Source organism: Apodemus sylvaticus, chromosome 19 (genome assembly GCF_947179515.1).
Source record: "Apodemus sylvaticus chromosome 19, mApoSyl1.1, whole genome shotgun sequence".
Classification (NCBI taxonomy): Eukaryota; Metazoa; Chordata; class Mammalia; order Rodentia; family Muridae; genus Apodemus; species Apodemus sylvaticus.
This window is the reverse complement of record NC_067490.1, coordinates 44,401,516-44,428,919: the sequence shown is the minus strand read 5'-3', so window position 1 is coordinate 44,428,919 and position 27,404 is coordinate 44,401,516. Positions and strand designations below refer to the sequence as shown.

At 42.0% G+C, this 27,404-nt stretch overlaps 1 protein-coding gene across 1 annotated transcript in view; it reads right to left on the bottom strand.

Moving 5' to 3' along the window:
* Ak9 (adenylate kinase 9) overlaps positions 1–27,404 on the bottom strand; it is a 136,048-nt gene that overhangs the window by 79,113 nt on the left and 29,531 nt on the right. Inside the window, exons 10-17 of the mRNA XM_052164535.1 lie at positions 21,246–21,385; positions 20,986–21,166; positions 18,463–18,607; positions 15,919–16,035; positions 15,743–15,823; positions 7,150–7,298; positions 5,096–5,252; positions 4,061–4,175 (exon numbers count right to left, since the gene is read on the bottom strand). Coding sequence (XP_052020495.1) covers positions 4,061–4,175; positions 5,096–5,252; positions 7,150–7,298; positions 15,743–15,823; positions 15,919–16,035; positions 18,463–18,607; positions 20,986–21,166; positions 21,246–21,385 — 1,085 coding nt within the window. The remainder of the gene's footprint in view (positions 1–4,060; positions 4,176–5,095; positions 5,253–7,149; positions 7,299–15,742; positions 15,824–15,918; positions 16,036–18,462; positions 18,608–20,985; positions 21,167–21,245; positions 21,386–27,404) is intronic.

Below are 27,404 nucleotides of genomic sequence, written 5' to 3'. Positions count from 1 at the left end.
ATGTAAGTGTATTGGAAATATGCTTTTTAAAAATGTGTGCTTATTATATTTATTCACTTAGAATGCAACCACATTATAATTTTTATATTGCATGAAAGATTTTGCTGGAATATATAAGCTGTGGGAGAAGAAATAAAGTGTTTGGAGCTTGTTGGAGCCTTGCTTCATCCATCATGTGTATGTGTGTTATGTGTGTGTGTGGTGTGAATGTATGTGTGTGTGTGTATTGTGAATGTGTATGTGTGTGTGTTGTGAATGTGTGTGTGTATGTTGTGAATGTATGTGTATGTATATGTGTGTGTTGTGAATGTGTGTGTGTGGTGTGTTGTGAATGTGTGTGTGATCTGAATGTGTGTGTTGTGAATGTGTGTGTATAGTGTGAATGTGTGTATATGTGTGTGTATGTGTGTGTATGTGTGTGCATGTGTGTGTGGTATGAATGTGTGTGTGATCTGAATGTGTGTGTATGTGTATGTATGCATGTGTATGTGTATGCATGGGTGTGTGTATGCATGGGTGTGTGTGGTATGAATGTGTGTGTGTATGTGTATGTGTGTGCACATGTGTATGTGTGAATATATGTGTGATATGAATGTATGTGTATATATGTGTGTGCATGTGTGTGTGTGTGTGTGTGTGGTGTATGGGGTGAAGGTGAATGTGTGTGTGCCTGCTTAACATTAATACCCTCCATGGATTGCGGAATACACTGTTGGCGCTGGCCCCTGACAACACACAATCTGATAGGTCAAGCAGTTATAAAAAGATTTAAGTGTACCTTAAAGGAGATGCTTAATAAACAGCAAGGGGAAGAAGAACTCCCAGAAACAGGCTGAATTGTTAGCTTTATTAGCTGAATTGTTTTGAATGCCAATGATGCAGGAACAGCAGCTGCTGAGAGACGCTGGGCTGTGCAAACAAATAAATGAACAAGCAAGCAGGCAAGCAAACAAACACACAGAATACTGAATCAGACTAACCTGCATACTTAAACCATGTTTTAACCTCAGAATGGAAGTCTGGGGAAGAGGTTTTTGTCTTTATTTCCACAGGTGATGAAAGGCTATGGGTTCCATCAAAATTGATAAAGATCTGATCTGAGTAAGAGCAGCTCCCACATGAAAGGCAGGATGCAAGGAAGGAAGCGACAGAGAAATGCAGAAGACACAGAAAGCTGATCCCCTCTGCAGGGGACCACTCAGCAAACTAACTGAAAAAGGACAGACCCTTCATCAGCCTGGCAAACTGGAAAATCGTGATGCAGAAATGGGCTGTTGCTGAAGAGCAGGTGACCAGCACTGCAGTTACCAAGGATCATTGTCCACATGTCCTCATAAGGACACCCGGACCATCAGGTTTGTGGGAGTGGTAATTGCTTCTGTTGTAATCGTTAAACCGAGTACAATTTTTAGCATGTGCTCTTTGCCAGTGGACCATTTCCAAGCCCTTCCCCCATTCAGTTTTTCCTTCCTTCCTTCCTTCCTTCCTTCCTTCCTTCCTTCCTTCCTTCCTTCCTTCCTTCCTTCCTTCCTTCCTTCCTTCCTTTCTGTGTTTTTTCCTTCTTCCTAAGAGCATATTTCAGCAAGGAAAAACTAGTTAGGTCCCCGTTTCCCGTTCCTATTTTGTGAAGAACTTCACAGTTTGTTAAAGGTTAGTCTTGAGCCTTAGCTCTGAGGGCTGTTTGCAGTTTTAAAAGCATTTCCTTACACTCAGAGCAGAGAACAAACCTATGATAAACTTGTAAAATGTAAATAATCAGTTCTTTCCTTCCATGGAGGTGAGGCAGAGTTTTCTTTTAGTTATACCACATGGCATATTTTTATCTATGTTATGTTGCATTATTGTTTTAGTATATGGATTCTAGTTATTAAAAACCACAGATAGATGTGCCATGTGTTTGTGTGTGCACACGTGTGTTTGTGCATATATGTTTGTGCATGTACCTGTGTATGTGCATGTGTGTTTGTGCATGTGTGTCCGTGTGGAATCTGTTTGTTTGTTTTTTTTTTCCAGTTGGCTAGTAAAGAATACTTGAGATGGACTGTGTAGAAATTCACGAGCCTTCTGTTTCCCTTGTAACTCAATAGGATTTTCCTCAGTGATAGACAATCTTTCTGACATTAGAGACATTTTATAAGCATCACCTGTGAGCTTCTATGAACATCACAGTGCCAGGAGCCTGCCCAAGCACTGCTTCTCTCTGGAAAGCAGCCAAGGTGGTGGGGGAAAAACTTGGTTTTGCAAAAGTAAAGGCTGCTTATTATTAAATAATGTTTACCTGTCTTGACTCTCAACTTTTTCTGAGGCCAGAAGCTACAGGTCCCTGGCGATTAATATTCTACTGTTAAATAGCAGGGGATTAAGGAAAGAGGTTCTTTTGTTCTTTCCCAGCAGTTTATTTAACTCCTTGTCAGCTGGAGAAAGTCTCCCTTGCAGAATGAAGCTCTTTTAATTGGCGATATGCACAGAAACACACATACATTCACACATACATTCACACACATATCATACACATATATAATTTGGTTAGGCCCAGTCACCTGCCTCATCAATTTACATACGTAGACACACACACACACACACACACACACACACACTTATACTTACATATATCTATACTTATATATATGTATGCATGTATGTGTGTATGTATATATGTATTTATGTATGTATGTATGTATGTATCTATGTATGTATGTATGTATGTATCTATCTATCTATCTATCTATCTATGGTGGATGGAGCAAAAGCCTGCGTGGGCAAGTGACAGCACAGAAAGAACTCACTTGTTCTGGATGAAAAGTAAGCTCCAACCTTTATTGCTCAGAGAAAGAAAAAAACTTCTATTTTATTATAGAGCAAGAAAAAGCCCCGTCCTTGTCAGTAACAGGAAACCTGCTGTTAAGGAGAAAAGCCCTGTTGCATGGTAGGATGAAGCCCCCTCTCTCTGCTCTGCTGGACTCTGCCGTGCCGTCTTCTACGCTCTTTTCTCCTTTATCATCGTTCCCAGTTCTTGTGCTTTTTGGGAGGCATGACCTCATGGCATTCCCAGCATACTTTTTTTTTTAAAGTTCACGAGTTCAAACATAAATCCAAATCATAAATTGAATAAGAAGTAACAATAGAGATGTTTACATGTGTTTCCAGTAAGACTAGCTATTCAACTAAACATTCATCATCTGATAGCTCCACGGGATTACTGAGAGTTTAAAACTATAATTTTTATGTCTCAATTAGCACAGGTTTGTCAAGGGGCGATTCAGCTGCGTAGTGTCTCATTAGTATTGAAGCTTTGTATGGATAAACCAGTCACTATTTTGTCTTCTGTTCTTGCACTTCAATAAATTGTTCATTTCCTTTTATGGCTTTTGCCTGTCAGATGATGGTTTTACAGCTTAAAAGGAATGTGTTCCTTGGTTATAAATTTCTTTCATGTCTGTCTTTATCATAGTGCAAATAGCTTGTGACACAATGAAGGTTTATATAGCCCTAAATACAGCTTTTCTTATAGAGGGTTTCAAAATTATTTGTCTAAGTTTAGGAATTTTATAGAATCATTATTAGGAAATAAGAAATCATCTATTTGTCTACATAGCATCACTATAAAACAGCACATCTTCATGGATCTGTGGAAAACTTGCTCGATAAGGTGGGCTTATGATAGGGATTATTATAGTAATTTAATAATAACAGAAAAGGCATATCAGCAGCAAGAATTAATCCAGAGATGAAGTCTCTCAGGGCCTTGTCTCTTCACCCATTGTAGTCCATGCAAAACCAGTGGGCCACCTTCAGAAAAGTCACCTGCTAGCCTTTAGACTATCCTAGATGATATGGGCTGGAGAAGAGGCTCAGTGGCTAACAGTGCTTGCTGCTCCTGTAAGGGACCTGAGTTTGGTTCCCAGCATCCCTGTAACTTCAGCTCCAAGCGAGCCAGTGCCCTCTGCTGCCCTCAGTGAGCACCTACACGTAAGCGACACACACATGCATGCAAATCAAGATAAAGTCTTTGAAGGCATGCGATGTGCAGCTCCATTTCATGGTTCTCAACACAGCTTACCTTATTTCCTCCTCCTCTCTTTTTTTGGCTTGAAGTTCTTCTTGCAATCTTTCTAAAATCTTAGCATCAATTTCTGCCTTATTCTTTAAATACATTCTATTTAACACATTTTTTCCTGAAATACAGGTAAAGAAAAAAGAAATTTATTTTCAAGTTGCATAGTGTGTGATCTGTGTTGGAAATTAACTATAAAACAGCCCCTGACTATGCAGACATACACATTTCCCTTCAAGTCCTTATCCAAACATCCCTGAATCTTTAAAATTTTAGGAGTCTATCTTAAATCCTTTTTGAAAGGAATATGCTAATATGTAATAAATAATGAAAGGATGAAAAGACATATTCCCCCACAAAGCTCTTATTTCAAATATTATAATGTTTTACATGCTTATATATGCATGTATGTATGCATGCATGCGTTTACACGTATGTATGCGTGTATGTATACATGTATGTGTGCACACACAGGCATGTGGGCAGAGGACGACTTACAAGAGTTGGCTTTCTCCTACTGCATGGATCATGAACATTGAACTCGGGTTTTCAGGTTTGGCTGCACCAACCTTCACTCTGCCATCTCTCCAATATGTTTTCTTAAGAGCTGAAGTGGTAGGCTATTTAAATTTAGCATCAGCATTGACGGCAGCTTCAGGATTGTACATGGAGTTCGTTTACACGGTACAGCTACTGACTGAGAAGGGATGCTGAATTCCCAGCTCCAGAGAACAAGCACTGAGGTCCTCCAGAAGGCTCAGTGGCTTAGCACATGGTGGGGGTCACTTTCTCAGCGGGAGGAACTGCACAGTGTGTGATCTGTGTTGGAAATTAACTATAAAACAGCCCCTGACTATGCAGACATACACATTTCCCTTCAAGTCCCTGTCTTGCCATCTTTAGCTCCTATAGACATAGCTGCAGTTGTAGTAGGGCTGGTATCTATACCTAAGGAAGAGTTCTCCATTTTCTATTTTAACCAAACTAACTGTTCCGCAATAAACATTTTATTTGAAATTGAAGTGATAAATCTTTACCAACCGTTGCTTTCTGTATCTGATAAATAGACAACCAAATCAGGTATAAGTGCTTTTTCTATTAAGGACGACCACAGTTCTCGTATTAAAGGTAAGTTCTCCACAATCCATCCTCCATATTTTGGGGCACCAGGGAACCTATTCTTGTTATCTTCTGTTTCCTGTGAAAATGCACATGGATAGCATAATGGTAAGGCGACAGGTCACAGATTTATGATGCTATCTTGTAGAACTCCAACAGGCACCTTGGCAGTCCTTCCTTTGAGAAGAAAATAAAATGTAAATAAATAAAAATAAAATTTAAAAAGAGAGGCTCAGTTCTGAAGTCATAAAAACCAAATTTTGCTAGTTTTAAAAACAGGGAACAGAAGCCTTTACTAAACACAACAGTGAGCCTTGCTGTGCTATGGAGCTATAGCACCGAGTGCATCTGGAGCCAGGAGGCGGCCCGGGCTCCGAGCTGCATCTCCAGCATGTGCTCCTGATCTATCGATCACTGTTGGAGGAGCGGGCTCCTTCTGCAGCTCCACATTCTGGTGCCAGTCTTGTTCTCTCTCCAGTGTGAGAGGGGAGGGTTTCTCATGGCAGCGGAAGTGAATACCAGCTCTGGCAGGTCCCCTCCCCTCAGTTACAGCCTCTGCACAGATGTGGAAACCAGTGACAGGGGCCTGCAACTACAGCAGCTGGGGGCTCTCAACATGTCTCTGTGCTCTCAGGAGCTGCACAATGTTAGAACTCACAAGGGACTATCAACAGGGACAATAAAATCCCTGGGCTGATGTAGAATTGAATCCTGAAAACCTTAGTTTTTTTTTTTTTTTTTTATCTGAAAAAAAAAGTCTTTTGGAAAATGAAAAAAAAAAACCTTAAACTTTGAAAGATTTCACACAAGAGAATATAGAAACAAAAGAGAAGCAGTAAAGAAGAAATAGAAGTGATCACTAATAAAAAATATTAGTTGCCAAGTTTCAAAAATATAAAAATGAAAATAATATTAAGATGTAAATTAGAATGCCTGTGATATAATGCTTTATTGCTGTTGTCTGTGAGTGCGGGCAGGTGTATGTGCTGTGGTGTGACCCCCTGACGTCAGAGGACAGCTTTCAGGAGCTGGTTCTTGCCTTCACCGAGGGGTCTGGAGCTGGAACTCCAGTCACCAGGCTTGCACGGCGAGTGAGCCCCCTCACCAGCCCTGCTTTCAACTTTTTAAAATGTAATGGCTTCATCTTGTTTTATCATGTAAGTCTTACTTTGTTGAAATCTTTTCCACAGTAGTTAGTTTTTATGTCACTTACAATTTCATTGTACTCATGTGTAAAATTCTCAAAAAAAAAAAAAAGAAATATAAGATGTACAGAGCCAGATTGGGGTGTCATGCCACTTGGTAGGAACTTGACATAGGCCAAGGACAAGGGCTTCGGGCAGGAATCTGACATAATAGGGCATAATAGGGAAGTAGGTTACAGCAGGAATTTTTATCCTAGGGTAGAGTGCTCAGAGTGTACTTGACATTGGTCAAGGTGAACTTCCTCTCCCAGCCTTTGTTGAGTGGGGAACCTTGTGCTAGTCAGGATCCTGCTCCACCTAGGGAGGTGTGCTCAGAGTGAAGGTGAAGTTCATTGTTCCTCCAGATCTATGAATTCCTGAATTAAGCAGGTGACCTGTCCAGATGCCTGAGCCGTGGAGCCAAGAACCACCAGACACCAGACTTTCCCAGAACTCAGCCTGGAGTCTGGGGTGAGGGGCCTGTCCTGCCTTTTTATCTTGGGAGAGATGCATTAAAGGTTGAGTCTTGAACCAGAAGCCATGTCTGTCTCCACGTGTCTACTCTTGCCACCTTGTTCCTATTCCTATCTCTCCTTCCAGAGAACCCGCCATTAGTATGTAGCTACAGAACCCTACAATAAGAAATTAACTGGACGAAAAGATATATAAACATGAAGACCACAGTAAAGTAAGACTTTAACACAATTAGACGCATACCAGATTAACATGCTCTTAGTTGCTAAGTCAAAGATAAACATTAAATGATAATAATTAAATAAATAAAATTTTCACCTCTTTGATGATTTCCTCCAGTATTTCAGCCTGTTTATCGTGTGGTTGCTCAAAGTTCAATTCCTTGGCATGTCTCAGAGTATCCTCCATCATGGCAAACACCTCTGGGTGGTTTTCAGTCACCTCTTCTATCAACTCTTCTGCAGAGACTAAAATCAAACAAACAAACCTAAATTTCTTTCCGGGGCTCGGGGACACTATTCTCTGTGATAGGGAAGGTGTTGCCTTTGTGTTACTCCAGCACCTGCTAGAAGATGGGAGAAGGACCATTGGCCACTGAGTCGCAAGAGAGAGAGGGGCCGTGACAGGAAGCCCGTGTGTTGGTATGGAAATGGAGTTAAGGAAGGATTCTGTTAAGGAGGCAGGGGAGGGGCTAGAGCATCCAGGAGTGATGGCGAACAAAATAAAGCATCGAAGGAAGGAGTCATACAACAAGATGAATACTTCCACTCACAAACAAGAGTCCAGAGAGGCTGGATTGGGCAGGAGGCAGGCAGGACCACTAGGGAGGAGTGGTCAGAGTGAAGGTGAAGTTCATTGTTCCTCCAGGTCTATGAATTCCTGAATTACACACACACACACACACACACACACACACACACACACGTGCACACACACGCACATACACATACACACATGCCCACGTATGCCACACATTGTGTGCAATCGTGGTTTTATTCTTTTTAAATCATATATTTTTCCTCCTAAATTCCAAAAGAGACACTGACTTCTTGGGAGACCACATTTAAGAGCACCAGGATACCAGATGCTAATTTACCCTTGTCTGAATTCTACTTCTCTTCTTGATGAAAGTCTCAGGACCTCTTGTTAATTGCGGACATGCCACTGATTGCTTTTCCATCTGTGGGTAAAACCTTGCTAAGAACTTGAGCTGAGCATTAGAAGAATGTGTGCTTGGATTCTCAAGAAGATCTGAGAGTGAGTTCAGGGGCCCAGAACTCATGGCTGTGAGTTGTTCAGACAAGGGCCATGACATTCACACAGGTAAACATGTGTCAGCAGAAAACAATAAAGATATTGTAGCAAAGTTAGGATATATTGCCAGTGACTCTAAAGCAAGCAAGAAGGCAAGCAACCCTTTTCTGAGGCAGCGGTCTCCAGTTCCAGAGGCCATGGCCTCTCAGCTGGCCCCAGGGAGATAGGCTGTTAATACTGGCACTATGCTGTGGGTAGATACTGCTAGCATTCTGTCTAAGCTCCACCCCACAGTTAGCTGGCAACAGCCAGGCTGGCCTGACCCACTATAAAAGGGGCTGCTTGCCCCTCCTCCCTCTCTTGTTCTCCCACTCTCTTCCCTTCTTGCTCTCTGTCCCTTTACCCTTTTCCCCTCCCTTCCCCCTCCCCTTCCCCCCTCTACATACTCATGGCCATAGCCGGCCTCTACTTCTCTATCTCTGCCTTTCTTTGCCTCTACTACCGTCTTAGCTCCCCTCTCCATGCCCTGAATAAACTCTATTCTATACTATACTGTCATGTGGCTGGTCCCTCAGGGGGAAGGGATGCCTCCGCATGGGCCCGCTAGGACACCCGCTTCCCCCATACCTCACCACACCCCCATAGAACATATTCTTTCTCTCTTTATCTTTTTATAGAAATATCAGATATAGTACCTGTTTCTATGTTGGACACTTGGCCCACAAAGGGAAGGGACAGTCTGGGGAAAGGGCTGTAGCTTGCTGAGGAAAGTCTCCAGTATCAGGAGGTGGGGCTCCCAGCAGCCACTGGATGGCCTGACAGTATAGGTGACCTGCTGTGAAAAGTATATACGTGTGTGTGTGTGTGTGTGTGCGCGCACGCGCGCGCATGCACACACATGTGTATAAGAAGATGACACACTTGGCTTTCTAACAGTGCTCAGTCAGTTCTTACTAGCTTGAAATAATAATAACCAGCAACAGCATGAATGTTTCAATCAGTAGGAAGAAACAAATAAGGAAAGTTAACTTTACACTGCATATCAAATTATGATATCAGCAGTAGCAGCAACAACAAAATCAATCTAACCAAAAACTCTTACAAAAACCAGAAAACAAGAGAAAAATGTTTAAATCTTAGAAGTAAGGACATAAATCAATAACAGAAAAGCAATTAGTTGTTTTTTTGAAAAAATATCTCCATTGATTCTAAAACAGCAAGATGATTTAGTACACAAATTACTCAATTTTGGAAAAAAAAAAAAAACCCTGAAAAAATTGGGGACTGATACCCAAATACCACTAGGAGAGAGCTGGTCTTCCAGGATTGTGGACCTGTGAGCACAGGTAAGACCACCACTTCTGCTCAAATTCCTGGCCCAAGAGGGACCCTCCCAGAGCCATCAGGACACAGGAACCAAGGAACAGCCAGGGACAGGACTCTCTCTCTTTTCATATGCACCTGGGAGCTGACCATGAGCCATAGCTCTCCATAACCAAATTCCTCTCGGAGAGAACTGGTCTCCCAAGAATACTGACACACAGGCTTAAAGGGACAAGCCACAGTCAGAGACACAAAAACCAGCTAACACCAGAGGTAACCAGATGGCGAGAGGCAAGGGCAAGAACAAATGCAACAGAAACCGGGGCTACTTGGCATCATCAGAACCCAGTTCTCCCACCACAGTGAGCCCTGGATAAAAGCAAGACTTTGATTTAAAATCACATCTCATAAATAGGACTTTAAGAAGGACATAAATAACTCCCTTAAAGGAATACAGGAAGACACAGGTAAACAGATAGAAGCCCTTAAAGAAGAAACACAAAAATCCCTTAATTACAGGAAAACATAAACAAACAGGTGAAGGAATTGAACAAAATCATCTAGTATCTAAAAGTGGACGTAGAAATAATAAAGAAATCACAAAGTGAGACAACCCTGGAGATAGAAAACCTAGAAAAGAGATCAAGAGGCATAGATGCAAGCATCACCAACAGAATACAAGAGATAGAAGAGAGAATCTCAGGTGCAGAAGATACCATAGAAAACATTGAAACAACAGTCAAAAAAAAAAAAAAAAGCAAAATGCAAAAAGCTTGTAACCCCCAACATCCAGCAAATCCAGGACACAATGAGAAAATCAAATCTAAGGATAATAGGTATAGAAGAGAGCAAAGATTCCCAACTTAAAGGGCCAGTAAATATCTTCAACAAAATTATAGAAGAAAACTTCCCTAACCTAAAGAAAGAGATGCCCATGAACCATACAAGAGGCCTACAGAACTCCAAAACAACTGGACCAGAACAGAAATTCCTTCTGTTACATAACAGTCGAAACACCAAATGCACAAAACAAAGAAAGAATATTAGAAGCAGTAAGGGAAAAAGATCAAGTAACATATAAAGGCAGACCTATCAGAATTACACCAGACTTCTCACCAGAGACTATGAAAGCCAGAAGATATTCGGCAGATGTTATACAGACCCTAAGAGAACACAAATGCCAGCCCAGGCTACTATACCCAGAAACTCTCAATTACCGTAGATGGAGAAACTAAGATATTTTATGACAAAACCAAATTTAGACAATATCTTTCCACAAATTCAGCCCTACAAAGGATAATAGAAGGAAAACACCAACACAAGGAGGAAGGGAAACTATACCCTAGAAAATGCAAGAAAGTAATCTTCTTTCAACAAACCCAAAAGAAGATAGTCACAAAAACATAAAATAACGTCAAAAATAACAGGAAACAACAATCACTGTTCCTTAATATCTCTTAACATCAATGGACCCAATTCCCCAATAAAAAGACCTAGACTAACAGACTAGATACGTAAACAGGACCCAGCATTTTGCTGCATACAGGAAATACACCTCAATGTCAAAGCAGACGCTACTTCAGAGTAAAGGGCTGAAAAACAATTTTTCAAGGAAACGGTCCCAGGATACAAGCTGGAGTGAAAGGACAGAAAATACAGCCTAACTCTAATGACCCCAAGAAATCAGGAGTTTAAAATGCTATCTCGCTTTGTTAGAAACTAGGTGAAAGGTCACAATCCAGAGCCCGCCCTTTGTTTAGACCTAGCAGAAAGGCCTTGAATAGGTGATTCTGGCCCCATAGGGTAACTGGAAATGGGCTAAGCTTATCTTCTGTAAACTTATGCCATTACCCCTAAGCAGGAGTTCACGCAGCTGTAGACATTATAGGAAACTAATTGGTCCACTGAGTGTGGGCTCCAATAATTTAAACTGATTGGCCTAAAAACTATGGAGTGGTACAAATCAATTGGCTCCCATTTCGCGGGCTCTCCATGCTAAGAAATGATTGGTTTGTGATTCGAGGGCTTTGTTGTAAACTTATAAAAGCTGTCGCAATTGGCTCCCATTTCGCGGGCTCTCCATGCTAAGAAATAATTGGTTTGTGATTCGTGGGCTCTGTCGTAAACTTATAAAAACTGTCGCAATTTGGCACTCGGGGTCCATAGTCTTCTAACCCTGCATGGTGCACGGCTATGGAACCCAGAATTCTGGAATAAAGAAATCCTCATGCTATTGCATCGAGACCGTTTCTCGCGAGTGATTTGGGTGTCGCCTTCCGGGGTGTGGGGTGCTGGGGCACCCTTGGTTTTTGGGGTCTTACAGGAGTAGCCATTCTAATAAGAGGCTACTAATAAAGTTCTAATCAACTTTCAACCAAAAGTTATCAAAAAGGATGATGAAGGACACTTCATACTCATCAAAGGAAAAAAATCTACCAAGAAGAACTCTCAATTCTGAACATCTATGCTCCAAATGCAAGGGCACCCACATTCAAAAAATTTTTACTAAAGCTCAAAGCACACATTGCACCTCACACAATAATACTGGGAGACTTCAACACCCCTCTCTCATCAATGGACAGATCATGGAAATTCAAACTAAACAGAGACACATTGAAACTAACAGAAGTTATGGACCAAATGGATTTAACAGATATCTGTAGAACATTTCATCCTAAACAGAAGAATACCTTTTTCTCAGCACCTCATGGTACCTTCTCCAAAATTTGACTATATAATCAGTCACAAAACAGACCTCAACAGATACAAGAAGACTGAAATAATCCCATGCATTCTATGAGATCACCATGGACTAAGGCTGGTCTTCAACAGCAACAAAAGCAACAGAAATCCTGTGGGGTGGTGAGCTGTGAGAGGCAGCCTGGTCCCTGGTAGAGCTCAGGCTTAAAACCTTGGTGACCCAGCAGGTGTCTGGCAGGGAAGGCAGGTGTTTGGCCACGCCCCTTGTGCCTCTGGCTCCTGTCACGTAGCTACAGCTTCCCACAATCTACCCTCCCTAACCCCAGTAGAGAGGTCTGTGGCTGTCAGTCACATAGGAGCAGCACCAAGCCCTCCCACATGCAGAGAAGGTATTTCTAAACTCTCAGACCAAGCCAATGGGAAGAGCCTGCTGTCAGACCCTGGCCCATCCCAAAACTGTATATAAGAATCCTATCCAGAAGGAATAGAGGTGTGCGAGAACTACTTAGTCTGAGAGCTTCCATCATCAGAGCTGTACACCACCACTTGGGAAGAGGTCTGCTCACCTGAAGCTCCCCAGCACTCCTCCCTGGCAGGTCAGCCTCCTGTCAGGCCGGCCCAGCGCAGCCCTACTCAGTGGAACAACTAGGACTGCATGGTGGAGACAGAGGTGGCACCAACTGCAGCAGTGGAGGTGATGGAACTGACTCCCCCTTCCTGCTCACACTCTCTGCCCTTTACCTGAGCCCTCACACCCGGGTCTGGCCAGAGATCTCCGTGGAAAGCCTCCGGTACACAAAAGCCCACATACACATAGAAACTGAACAATGTGATAACTTGGTCAAGGAAGAAATAAAGAACGAAATTAAAGACTCTTTAGAATTTAATGAAAATGAAGGCACAACATACCCAAACTTACGGGGCACAAGGAAAGCAGTGCTAAGAGGAAAACTCAGCTCTAAGTGCCTCCAAAAAGAAACTGGAGAGAGCTTACACTACCAGCTTAATAGCACACCTGAAAGCTCTAGAACAAAAGAAGCAAATACACTCAAGAGTAGTCGACAGCAGGAAATAATCAAACTTGGCTGAAATCAACCAAGTAGAAACAAAAAGAATTATATATATATTAAAAAAAAATCAACAAAACCAGGAGCTGGTTCTTTGAGAAAATCAGCAAGATAGATAAACCCTTAGCCAGACTAACCAGAGGGCAGAGAGACAGCTTCCAAATTAACAAAATCAGAAATGAATAGGGACCTATTCAACAGAAACTGAGGAAATTAAAAGAAAAATCATCAGATTCTACTACAAAAGCCTATATTAAACAAAACTGGAAAATCTGGATGAAATGGGCAATTTTCTACATAGATACTAAATACCTAAGTTAAATCAAGATCAGATAAACCATTTCAACAGTCCCATAACCCCTAAAGAAATAGAAGCAGTCATTAACATTCTCCCAAGCACAAAATAAAAAATAATAAATAAAAAGCACAGGACCAGATGGTTTTAGTGCAGAGTTCTATCAGACCTTCAAAGAAGACTCAATACCAATATTCTTCAAACTATTCCACAAAATAGAAACAGAAGGAACACTACCCAATTCGTTCTATGAAGCCACAATTACACTGCATATTCTCCCTTCAAGATGGAACGGTTTCTGTCTAATCAGGAACTTGTCACTATTTCCTTTCATAGAGGACTTCATAAGAGTTTTTTTTTTCTACCTCTATCATGTTTAGTGTTTCAAATAGATTTTAAAAACTGGCTGAGTGCATATTACTTACAGCTTCAGAAGATACCATGTATATTTAAGAGGCATTTAACTATTATAAATTATTTTAATGACTTAAATAAAATAATAATAATAATAATACATAAAATAAAAAAGAGATAGAAACTTATGACTATCAGTGGTATTTAAATGACTAATTTGAAGCACAGAGAAATTAGGAATCTTGAAGTTCACGGATCTAGGAGGGGCACACGTTACTAACAACATCAGAAACAGTGTCCTTTGATAGGTCATCTAGTAATCTTGCTAGTAATCCATTATTAAGCCGCAAACACCTGCATTTAATCCTTTCTTGTAACTTTGTTCATGATATGTTTAGACATGCTCTATGTCCAACTAATGTGAAGGCATGTTTATTTGTGAAATACTCTATTATGTCTTTGTTTGTTTTCAAGACAGGGTTTCTCTGTGTAGCCTTGGCTGTCCTGGCACTCACTCTGTAGACCAGCCTGGCCTCGAACTTAGAAATCCGCCTGCCTCTGCCTCCCAAGTGCTGGGATTAAAGGCGTGGGCCACCACCGCCCGGCGCTCTATTATATGTTTCATGTAATATCAGTATGTTTATTTTAAAGAAGATTCTATTATGCATTCCGTTTTTGTTAGGTAACAATTTGTTTATCTACCAAACTTCTTAAATTAAGTGTTCAAGCCGTGTGGGTGAGCTGTGTTGTTTTCCATGATGTTGACGGCTCAGAACATCCTAAGTTGTTTATATTTAGGAAGACTTATGGCTTGTGTGAATGTAAGCAAATAGCTCCACTTTAATATATATATGGGACTGACATAGGATGATTTTGAAGAAATAAAATAATACAATTGATACAACAATTTAGAAAAATCAGTGAAAAGTAAAAATTACCATCCAAGTAAAATTAAGTGGTGAGCAAACTGTTGCATCCTTCAGAAGTAAAAATGAATATAACTCTGAAGGAAAAATAATGAGCGAGTGATTATTTAGATCTGTGTGTTGATGGAGAAAATATAATTTGTAATAACTTTTTTTTTTTTTTTGCAAAACAGGTTTTTGTAGTTCTGCTGATGTTAATATCCAGGTTAAACTCTTATTAACAATGCCTTGAAGCATTATGTATGGTAGCAAACAAATTAACAGAAATTTATAATATAAAGGACTGGCTTGGGGCTGGAGACATGGCTCAGTATATACGCAGGTGGCTGACACTGCCTGTCACTGCAGGTCCAGTGGATCTGACACCCTCTTCTGGCCCCCATGGGCTCTTGCATGCATGTAGTTGGTAAACACATGCACACACACACACACACACACACACACACACATTCATAAAATAAAATAGACTAATACCTAATGACTAGGCCATGATGTTGCCATAAAAAACATGTAATTCTTTAAAACAAGGGTTAAAATGTTTCCTAATAAAGTCACATAACTGCACAGTGTACTGTTGTTCAAAAGTGGGAGAGTGCTTGGCTTGGGGGCTACTGCGTGATGGCATGATATAAATAATTGTATCATGTTCTATCATGTGCTAGTTCTATGCTGTCAGGATTGTAGCATCTGAACAGAACAGTATTATAAAGAATGAGCACAATCAATCCTGCTGACCTCCCACAGCTGTAAGTATGGGTTTATGACACTCGGTTCCAGAATATATCAAAGGGAGTAGGAGTGGTTTCAAGAAGGAATTTATAATCATATGATAATGCTGCTATAATGTTAATCTTTCTCGGTCTGCCCTTTTCTCCCCTTCTGATGGTTTTCTACTTTTTGTGCACTGAGTTTTGAGCTCCCATATGACGGCCCAAATAGAAAATGAATGTGCAGAGATTCACAGAGGTTTTCTGGGCAGTTCATTTCCTTACCGTCTTTATCCCTGGAAAGGGTGATATCAGATTTTGTTTTGTCTTCCTGGACAATCTCTAAGGAGCTTAATTTCTTGGAGTCTTGAGGGGTTACTGTGGCAAAAGAAGACACGTTATTGGCTCGCTGCGTGCGCTAGGCCGGACTTCACAGATAGGGTCAGGCAGTGTGGTTTTACCAGAGGTGTCCACAGAAGACTGTAACTCTTCAGAACTTTTTGTCTTTTTATAATCCATAAAGTCCTCGTACTCTTTTTTTGAGTAGTGCATCTCCAGTTCCTTCAAGGTCTTCTCCTCTGAAAGACAAATGACTGTGTTGAAGGAGAGCAGCTCCAGGCAGCCAGGCTTGGTTTCAGCTCTGACTGTTCTGGAAGGGCTGGGTCTTATATTTTCTTGGGCCAGATGAAGATGGTTAAACACCAAGCACTTGTGGGCTTTAGCAAGTGAGACACAGGAAGTCTGCTCTCTGTTGGTGGCTAACCTCTGTTTCATTACACATATTTTGTGATTTAAAAACCCTCTCCAGTCTCCCTTGACAACTTTTCTTAAATACATGTGGGGTTAGAGCCCCAGAATCAGAAGTGTTAAGAGGGCTCACTTTCTTGCCAGATGTGGGATGGTTGGTGAATTTTAGCAGGGTTTTTACGTTCACAGGAGATGGGAAGTGATCTACAAGTAGGTTCCAGTAGGGAAGACATTTCACGAAAAGCTTCAAAACTTGTGTTTTATTCTCAGAATGCCAGGTAAAAGGAATTTCTAACGATTGTAACAAACATGAAAAGACAGATGTAAGTTCGAATCTCGTGTCTTTACTTTGATAAGGTCAGCTCAACCCTGTGGTTGTGGTTCTCTGCCCCCATGTTGTCAGTACCACACCTTCTTGTGTGTTCCCTCCCTCCCCTCTCTCTAATTTCTCCCTCCCTCCCTCCCTCCTTCCTTCCTCTTTCCCTTCTTTCCTCCCTTCCTTCCCTCCCTCCCTCCTTCCTCCCTTTCCCCCTCCTTCCCTTCTCCTGTCTTTTCTTCCTTCTTTCCTCCCTCCTGTCTTTCCTTCTTTCCCCTCTCCTTTCTCTCTCTCTCTCTCCCTCTTTTTTTCTCTCCACCCTCTACTAAAATGTAAGCACCAAGAGTATGGAAACTCTTGCCATTTGTCTAATGCAAAGGAAATACTCAAGTGTTTGTTGAATGAATCAATGGCTTCTGGATTACCAGTTCCCTTCTCCCTTCCATTGTTTAGGTTTTGCAGTTTGGACGCTGTATACTAAACCTATAAATTCCTTCTAGATCATCTAGAAGAATACTTAGTGTCATGGCATCTCAGTCCTGGCTCTTAAGTTAGGTGGAACGTTAGATTCTTTTAGCAGCTTGTAGACTAATCAGAAACAAGACGGGCAACATAAGAAGGCAGGGGTGTTGAGAGTACAACAAATGACAAAAGCAAAATACTTCTGATAACAAAATCTTACAGAGCACGAGAAATGACTATAAACTAGCTACACTGTGAATGCTGAGATAACTTGGGTTTTAAATAGTTTTATTTACCAGGACTAAGTAAGATGCATCTTAGAAACCCAAACATAACTTGGTGTTGGAGTACAGTAGAGTTGATCCGACAAACAGGTTAAAGAAAAAAAAAACTTTAAGGTTAACTTGCTAGATGCTGAAAAGATAAAAAAAAAAAGATTCTAAAAGAGAAACACAGAGGAGAGCCTCTGGATGATCTGTAGTGGGATGGTTCCAGGACAAGGATATTGAAGTGGAGACCCAGAAGGCCTTATAATGTGGTGTTATGCTTCTGGGGGGGTCTACAAAATTTAACAGTGGCAACTGAATTAGTCTAAAATTATTGGAGTTGGTCTCAAAGTTTGGATAGAGTCCTTTAAATGTGAAAAAGATCCCACACAGTGCAATACTGCATCAAGGCTATTCTGTTATGATAGGTATGGTGGCTCACATGTGTGATCCCAGGATCCCTGTTGATCCGAGGACTCAACAGGATGGAGAAGGAGGACTGACGGTTCAAGTTCAGGGTTAGCTTGGTCTACATAGTTCCAGGCCAGATGTGTGTGTGTGTGTGTGTGTGTGTGAAAACAACTGGAGATATAAATCCTATTGAGCCCCTCTACAAATTACAAAAATCATCATAAAATTAGAACTGTCATTTTTTTTTCCTAGAGAAAAACAAAGACCACTTTTGTGTTTATCCTAAAATACCATGGGCTGGTTGGGAGCTGGGTTTTGGGAAGGAGTGTTCAAGGGTCCTCTCTGTGCTTACTGGGCTAGCTTTAGAGTCATTTAATCACCACCAGTAAAAGTGGAGAGCTGTGGACAGCCGTCACCCAAGCTTCCGCCATGCCCAGGTAGAACGCTGAACTGTATCAAGGCTAGCAGGCTACCACCAAACATTCTAAGGTGAAGGCTTGTTTTAATTACCAGTGTGCATAAAGTCACAAAGACTTCTCAACCTCTGGCCAGTAAGTAGACCCATGAAAAAGTAAGGTCTTCAAACATCCACATTTACAAGTACTTTTCCTTAAAGTTATGGGAATGAACCTTTTGGGATTTGTGTTAGTGTGTCTTCCTTCCTTGACCCGTTCCCCAAGAGACTCTACCTAAATGCACAAATGGCAAAAATACTGAAATGGACAAACGGAAGCTCCCACCCTTAGCTAGCTTGCCTTAGCCTTTCACTGAGATACACGGTTGATAGCAGGAAAATGGTTCACCTTGCTTTTTGGCTTGCATCTCATTCATAAGCCTCTCTTTCACAACTTTGATAGCTGTTTGAGTGGCTTCACTTATGGTGTCTTGTATTAGCTTTTCTCGTGCACTGTCAAAGCGTGGCTGAACAAGTTTGGTGTAGTCAATTACCTGCAGAAGTAATTCAAGACAATTGCTGTAATCCCAAGGTACTGTGGATATAAAACACATTTCCTATCTATCTATCTATCTATCTATCTATCTATCTATCTATCTATCATCTATCATCTATCTATCATCTATCTATCTAACTACCTACCTACTTACCTATTTACCTGTCTCCTAAAGATAGATACTACTTGAGGCAGCTTTGGAATTGTGTACAGAATCCATTATTTAAAAAAAAATCCCATTTTATTTTCAAATTTTAAAACATCATTTCTATTATTTTCAGTTCTGTATGCGTATGTGGGGTGCGGTCGTGTGGGTGTGTGCACATGAGTGCAGGTGCTTGCAGAGGTCAGAGATGTCAGATCCCCTGGAGCTGGACTTATAGGTGGGTGTGAGTCACCCGATGTGGGGGCTAAGAACTGAATTTGGATCCCAGAAAGATCGAGTGTTGTTCTTTACCTCTGAGCCACTTCTCCAGCCACCTATTCTTTTTTTTTTTTTAAAGAATGATTTATTTTATGTATATGAGTACACTGTAGCTGTCTTCAGACACACCAGAAGAGGGCATTAGATCCCATTACAGATGGTTGTGAGCCACCATGTGGTTGCTGGGAATTGAACTCAGGACCTCTGGAAGAGCAGTCAGTTCTCTTAACAGCTGAGCCATCTCTCCAGCCCCCACCTATTCTTAATAATGATAATAATAATAATAATATTTATTTTATGTGTATGAGTTTTTTACATCATGCATATACATGTGCATGTATATGTGTGTGTGTGTGTGTGTTGAAAGACTCCCGAATCCTGGGAAATCTTCACTCAAGTCTTGGGATAGGATGAAAAAATTAAAAAAATTCACTGGAGACTGTTCTTGATGCAAATACATGAGGTTTAATTCTTCAGTGCACTGGGCCACTCCCATGTCCTAAGCTCCCAAGTCCTAAGCAGGGACCAAGGAGTTTGCCCCAGCAGCTGCTGCTGGGTTTTTTTTAAAGAAACAGACCATAAAGAAAAAGGGGAGGGGATGCTTAGGCAGTGATCTATGTCATAAGGAATGGGGAGATCAGCGGCAATTCATGGCTCAGCGGAAGGTTACAGGTTATCTTGGGCAGACACAGTTACTTTGAGTGGAGATGGGGCAATGGTCTTTGAAGCAAGGGGAGTGCTCGCTCTTTGAAGCCAGGAGGGAGTGCTCGCCCTTGCAGCTGGAGGGAGTGCGGAGGGGAGGGAGTGCTGGCCTTTGTATTCCAGAAGAGTGTTAATCTTAAGGTTGACAGTTTTCTAAGTTGCACTGTGTCTAGGCTAATTGTTAGTGGTCTCTCAGTATGTGTGTATAGGTGTTGTGCCTTCATGTATGCTCGTGCGCTACATGCATACATTGTCCTCAGGGTCACAAATGGAAGAGCTGAAATGTGCAAAGAAACCGGAGAAAACCGGAGGGTAATGCAGGGAAAAGAAGCCTTGGGCTCTGCTCAGATTTGTGTGTTCTGAGCAATACCCGATACTGTGTGAGTCTTCTGCACACACGCACTTCTCTGTGCTCTCTAGAAATCCACTTAATTGGTTGGTTGGAGTGTTGTTGGTACGTAAGGCTATGCATATGTTCTTGCAGCTTGCGTAGATATTTCCAAACTAGCTCCGCTAACTTACAACCCCATTAGCTGACTATAGGAGCTATTATTCTTCCAGGTCCCTGCCAACTCTTCGTATAGCGAATCTCCCTAATTTTAACCATGCCAGTGTGTATCTGATAATATCTCATTTACCTAATATCTAGTGAAGTCAAACATTTCCATGTTTATTGGCTATTCAGATATTGTCTGTTTGAAATGGGTGTTCATCTATCTTGACCAATTTTCATTGTATTTCTTATATTTTAGAAGTTTCTTACAGTGTTCATGTTTGGGTGTTATTTTTTGGTATATAAACAGTATGGATATTTTCTACCATTTTGTGGTTACTGTTTCACTTTTTAATGGCATTTGCTCTGTTTCACATCTCCATTTTTTTTTTTTTTATCTAATGTTCCTTCTTTCTTTTCCTTAGGCTAAGAGGGTTTTTGTTTTTGTTCATTTTTGCAAAGAACCCAAATTTTGTTTCATTGCTTCTTTGTATTTTGTCTTTTGGTCTCCATTTTTTCCCTAAGGGCTTTTGGGTTTGGCTAGAACTTGCAAATGTGTTGGAAGCTTGTAAAGACTATGGGCGTGTCCTGAAGGCATGATTGCCCCTGTCTTCTCACCAGGACTGCCTGGCTTACCTTCTGAAGGCTATCCTGGAGATGCCTTCCCCACATCAACCCCAGTGCCCGGTGTAAGGTTATGAGAACCAAGCTTAACTAAAATTCTACAGATTAAAACAAGGGCTGCACAAATAGTTACCTTTGCTTTGAAGTGTTCTGCAATCAGGTTGGCCAGCGTTGTTTTCCCTATGTGCTCTGGTCCAAATAAAAAGACTTTGCATGGTGGCAACGGCATAGGTGGCAGGAGGAAGGGACGGGGGTTCAGTGAGAACAATTTTAATGTTTCTTCAGAAGAAAGGCAGAACATTTTACCTAGAAAACTGAAAACACACTGTGAGAGTAAGCAATTGAAAGCACCATGGGCAACTTTAAAATGTAGCCTCTGGAAAGCTAACTAACCTCACGGTGTAGTCTGCTGCTCCTGAATAAATGTTCCCATCCTTTAAGGATACTGGACAAGACCGTGCCCACTTGCTTCGGTGCCATCTATACCTTGGTGCAATGAGTTTATAGGACGACACCGTACGGAACAGCTCTTCCTGTGAACCACAAACACTATCCTTAGGAACACGAACCTAAGCTTTGTAGCAATCGGTGGTACCAAATATTCTATCTTTATTAGATAGCACGTTACTATTTAAGGAACAGCTTAGAATGTACATTTTGGCTTTGGGAGTATGTGGAGATTTGAATATGCTTGGCCCAGGGAGTGGCATGAAGAATTTTAGTATGAGACTGTTTTGTGGTATTTTGGTGAAGAACATGGATTCTTTTTTTTTTTTTATACTTTTATTTTCTATATTCTTTGTTTACATTCCAAATGATTTCCCCTTTCCCGGATCCCCCTTCCCCATGTGTCCCATAAACCTTCTTTTCTCCATCCCTTCTCCAATCACCTCCGTCCTTTTTCTCTGTCCTTATATTCCCTTCCAATGCTAGATCAATCCTTTCCAGGATCATGACCCTCTCCATACTTCTTCATGGGAGTCATTTGTTATGCAATTTGTGCCTTGGGTATTCAGGGCTTCTGGGCTAATTAATATCCACTTATCAGAGATTGCATTCCATGTGTATTCTTTTGTGACTGGGTTACCTCACTTAGGATGATATTTTCCAGATCAAACCATTTGCCTAAAAAATTTGTGAATTCATTGTTTCTAATTGCTGAGTAGTATTCCATTGTGTAAATATACCACATTTTCTGTATCCATTCCTCCTTTGAGGAGCATCTGGGTTCTTTCCAGCTTCTGGCTATTATAAATAAGGCTGCTATGAACATAATGGAGCATGTGTCTTTATTGCATGCCGGGGAATTCTTTGGGTATATGCCCAGGAGAGGTATAGCAGGGTCCTCCTCTGGAAGTCTCATGTCCAGTTTTCTGAGGAACCTCCAGACTGATTTCCAAAGTGGTTGTACCATCTTACAGCCCTACCAGCAGTGGAGGAGTGTTCCTCTTTCTCCACATCCTCACCAACGCCTGCTGTCTCCTGAGTTTTTGACCTTAGCCATTCTGACTGGTGTAACGTGAAATCTCAGGGTTGTTTTGATCTGCATTTCCCTAATGACTAATGATGTTGAGCACTTCTTAAGGCGACTCTCGGCCATCCGAATTTCTTCAGGTGAAAATTTTTTGTTTAGATCTGTACCCCATTTTTTAATAGGGTTATTTGGTTCCCTGGGGTCTAACTTCTTGAGTTCTTTGTATATATTGGATATTAGCCCTCTATCAGATGCAGGGTTGGTGAATATCCTTTCCCAATTTGATGGTTGCCGTTTTGTCCTTTTAACAGAAGAACATGGATTCTTTTTGTCACTGCTCAAAGAGTGTACCTAAGACTAAGGTGAAGAGATTTCGATTGGTTGCCTTGACAAAGAAAGTCTCGAAACAGCCTGGTATAAATTCTGTTGTGTGGTTACTAACATTCGCTCTTATGAAGAGCATTTTAATGAAATGGAGCAAGCTGAGAAAGGAAAAATACAAAAAGTAAGGAAGGGGCACTAGGAAGTAAAATGGAGCTGAATCTTACTTTCTAGGAGATAAACAGATTAATGGAGTGGTGACTTTAAAGCAAGTCCAGGTATGGTGGTACATACCTTTAATCCCAGGAGACAGGGGCAAGCAGACCTCTGAGTTCAAGACTAGGCTGGGACAAAACAAGCTCCAAGTAGAGAAGAGGAGAAGAGCTTAAGTCCAGGTGTGGTGGTGCATGCCTTTAATCCTAGGTCGAAGAGACAGCCATGCAGATCTCTTGAGTTCAAGGTCAATCTATTGAGTAAGTTCCAGGGCAGTCACGCTTTGGCAGTGAAAGAGTTGGAATACAAATGCTGGTGAAATGTAATAGGACAAGGGGTCTGTGTTCTAGCCCCAGCAAGAAGAGATCAGCACTTCAGCCATGAGGCTCTGGCTTTTAAAGTCGAGAATAGAAGGGGCTGCTAGGACAATTGATGCTGGTTAGCTGGAGCTAAGAAATACGTGGAGGTTAAAAAGAGATTAAAAGGTAAAATCTGGAAGTGTTTTCTGAGAGCACAAAGAAGCTGGGTTCTAGAGATAGCCAAGGTTGTACCTCGAGTTTCAGCTGGACTTGGTACTGTGTAAGAGTCACCCAGGTGGTGCTGGTGTTAAAGGTATGAAGGGGTCATGGAGAGCAGCTGAGGCTTGACACTATGAGAGGCCCCGAGAGGTGAAGGTACAGCCTCAGATACAGTCAACAGACCAGGACTGAAGGGGTCATGCAAAGGAGTTGAGGCTTGGCCCCATGAAGAGAGCTTGTGAGAGGCTAGTGGTGAAGCCTAGTTGCAGTGGAAGATCCGAGTGTATTGGAGATGCTAATACCATGGGATGAGCACCAAGAACAGCAGCAGCAGTGGATGGAGTAGAGTTAACCAGAGCCTGGAGTGCTACAGAGGGCGGAGCTGGAGACGTGACACCAGCCCTCTGGAGAAGCCCAAAAGACTATGTGTGGATCCCAGACATTGGAAGAAGAAGCTGTAAAGTTGACTTTGTCTTGGATACGTTAAGAGATGCTAGAGCATGAGATAACCTGCTCAGGAAAACCTGCTAATAGGAAGCGGGAACAGCCCAGGGGAACGAAGTTTGTTGCGGTCAACAAAGATGAAAAGGGAATTGGAGATCTGAAGACCGATTTGATATCAGACATGGAGACACAGCCCAGGGGAAAGAAGTTTGTTGCAGTCAACAAAGATGAAAAGAGAATTGGAGATTTGAAGACTGATTTGATATCAGACATGGAGAAGCAGAGTTTGCCCAGCTAGTTTCCTGTCTTGCTTTGGGGATTAGTTAAGTGATCGGATGAATCTCAGAAGAGACTTTGAACTTTGAACTTTTAACATTGTTGAGACTGCTGTAGACTATGGGGACATTTGAAGTTGGACTAAATGTATATATTTTTTTAATTATGCTATGGCTAGGTACGGCCCCCACAGACTCATGTTTGGACAAGCCTATGGGGGCCAGGAAGCAGAATGTGGTGCCTTAAATATGCTTAATCCAGGCAGTGGCACTATTTGAAGGTGTGGCCTTGTTGGAGCAGGTGTGTCACTGTGGGCGTGGCCAAGGAGACCCTCCAATCCACGTGGGAACCAGAATGCTCCTTGGCTTCTTTAGTATGAAGATATACAACTCTCAGCTCCTCCCATGCCATGCCTGCCTGGATGCTGCCATGCTCCTGCCTTGATGATCACAGACTGAACCTCTGAACCTGTGAGCCAGTCCCGATTAAATATTGTCCTTGGTAAGAGTTGTATTGGTCATGGTGTCTTTTCACAGCATGGAAACCCTAAGACAGGGGCCACGTCAAGCTTTAATAAGGTTAGTTTCATTTATTTAAAGTCCCCTCCAACCCCCCCCCACCCAGTCTGTCTGCCTGCTTGTGTGTGTGTGTGTGTGTGTGTGTGTTCGTGCATGCACGCGCTCCTGTGGAGTGTAGAGTATGTACAACTTGGCAACTTCAGTCCTACCCTTTCACCATGTGGGTCTCTGATCTTAAACCCAGACAGTCAGGTGTGGTGACAAGTCGTACCTTTTCCACCTTAGCAATCTCTCTTCTCTCTTGTTTGGTTTTCATTTCTTTAAGAAAATCTTATTAAATGTTACAGATAATTTTCTCTCATGTGGTAATATAAATAACAGGGGATTTTTCTATCATTTACTTCAAAAATCAGAATCTGAAAATGTCTTACTGACAAAGTTTTCAAGTATACCAGACTCTTAGTCAATACATCTGAGTCTTATCTGTTTGTTTGTTTGTTTGTTTGTTTTTTTGGTTGGTTTTAGTAAGATGGGGCTTACAAACTTTTATGACTGTTTGCACAATTCTCTGGAAGAAATGCCCAAAAGTGGATTACGGGATTCTGTGGCAATTCATAGTTTAACCTTTTGAGGAACTGCTTACTTATTTTAGAAGTACACGCACCAAGTTTTTTTTACCTGCAATAATCATGTTAGTATTTAGCGTCTGCTCAGGCCACCACAGCCACAGCAACCTTACAGGCACCTGCTGGCACGCTACTGACATGCTGTCACAGAGCCCCTGACAGAGTTCCAGGTGCCAGGGGAGCCGGGTTTTATTAAAGTGGTACCCATCACACACTCTGCTCTCTATCCCCCTTTCTCTGCCTCCTTCCTAGGAATCAAGAGCCTTGTTGTAAGGGTGTGCTGTGAAGCCTCCTCCGTTCTAAAAAAAAAGGTCTAAGAAGAGAAGCCCGTTTTTGCTAGTGGGCCCTGACTTACTCTCGTCAGATGCCCCCCACCCCCGCCACCATGCTGTCTGTCTCTGGCAATGGAGCCTGAACTTGTTCCAGAGTCCCTATCTGCCTGTCTGTTGATGGCACTAATAACTCTGTGATAAGCCCCCTACTTCTTGCTGATCCTCCAGGATATTTCTTGATCCCTTATCTAAGGCCATTCAATATCCCAAGCAACCGTGTGAAAAGTTCCAATCTTTCTCATGCTTACTAACACTGAACTTCCTAGTTTTGGATAATATACACCTTTGAGGATGAGGCAGGATATCGCTGGGCTACCATTTATTTATTTCCCCATGATCAGTCATGCTGAACATACTTATATTGATTTTTATTTTAAGTTATGTGTAGGCGTGTGAGAGAGCATATGGGTACTCGTGGGTGACTGCCGATGCCGGAGGGCTGGAGTTACTAATGATTGTGAGCTGTCCTGTGGGTATTAGGAACTGAACCCAGGTCCTCTGGAAAAGCAGTGAGTGCTCTTAGCCACTGAGCCATTTCTCTAGCCCCCTTTCATGTTCTCATTGACTGGTTACATGTTTGCTCTGGGGAAATGTCTAGTCAGTTTCCTGACCCACCTATGACCTGTTGCTTCACTGCTGTATATTGGAGCATACTTCATATAGTCACCTAGCCCTCGTTGCACGCACGGTTTGTAGATATTATCCTTTCCTTGTGGGTTACCTTCTCCCTCGGCTGACTGTCTTTGGTGTGCAAAAGTTCTAGTGCAAAGTTATGTGGCTTTTGATGCTGCTTTCTGCTTTGTTTGGTTTTGGTCAGTAATAAGTCCTATGTCAGAAACTGTTTAGAATAGTCTGGGCATTAGTGTGCTTCAAGCTTTAGATATACCACTGTGGTAGTTCTCTAAACATCATCTGCCTTTCATTGAAAAGGCATCTGAGTCTTTCAAAAACACACTGAAGCTTGCATACCAACTTGAGCCAAGCAGCTTCATACAGTATATTTATCTAGCATTAAAGCAAATGTCCTCCGATTATTTTTGAAGATTTATTTTAATTTTATGTGTGTGGGTTTCTGGATGTCTATAGGTGCATGGGAAAACTAAGCTGATTAAGGTCAACGTCTATCAGGGTCCAGATAGCCTCGAGGGGCTCAGTGCGATACTGGTGGGACCTTTCCTTGTCTGACCTTGTCTGAGGAGTCCAACACCACCCCCTGCTACACACACACACACACACACACACACACACACGCACACGCACACGCACACGCACACGCACACGCACACGCACACGCACATGCACACGCACACGCATGCACGCACACCTCTACCTAAAGATTGTCACACAGTCTTAGTTAGATTACAGGTTCAACTTCCTTCTCCTGATAAGAACCTGCTCAGCTGGCCCCAGAGACCTCGGAAATGCTTCCCCATGCTAATGAGGCAGTACAGTCCCTAAGCCTTCAGCCAGTGACCTTTGCCCATCCTGGATGTTCCTGCCCCCAGTCCTCCAAAGCCTCCAAGTAAAGTTGATCCTCCTCTCTGTGGCTGACTGTTCCCTACGAGTCTTCTATGTACTCACAAGGCTTTCTGACCTCAGTCCCTCTCTGCTTCCTTTTCCCTCATGGGCTGACATGGGTCTATGATCGCCATGGGGAGTGTGGGTCACACCAGGTGCCTGAGCCAGTCAGAAAAGGGGATCAGATTGCCTGGAACTGGAGTTGCAGATGGTTGCAAACCACCATGTGGGTACGGGGAACCATATCTGGTATTGTTCAGGAGTAGGATGCACTCTAACAACTGAACTGTCTCTCCAGCCCCACAAAGCTCT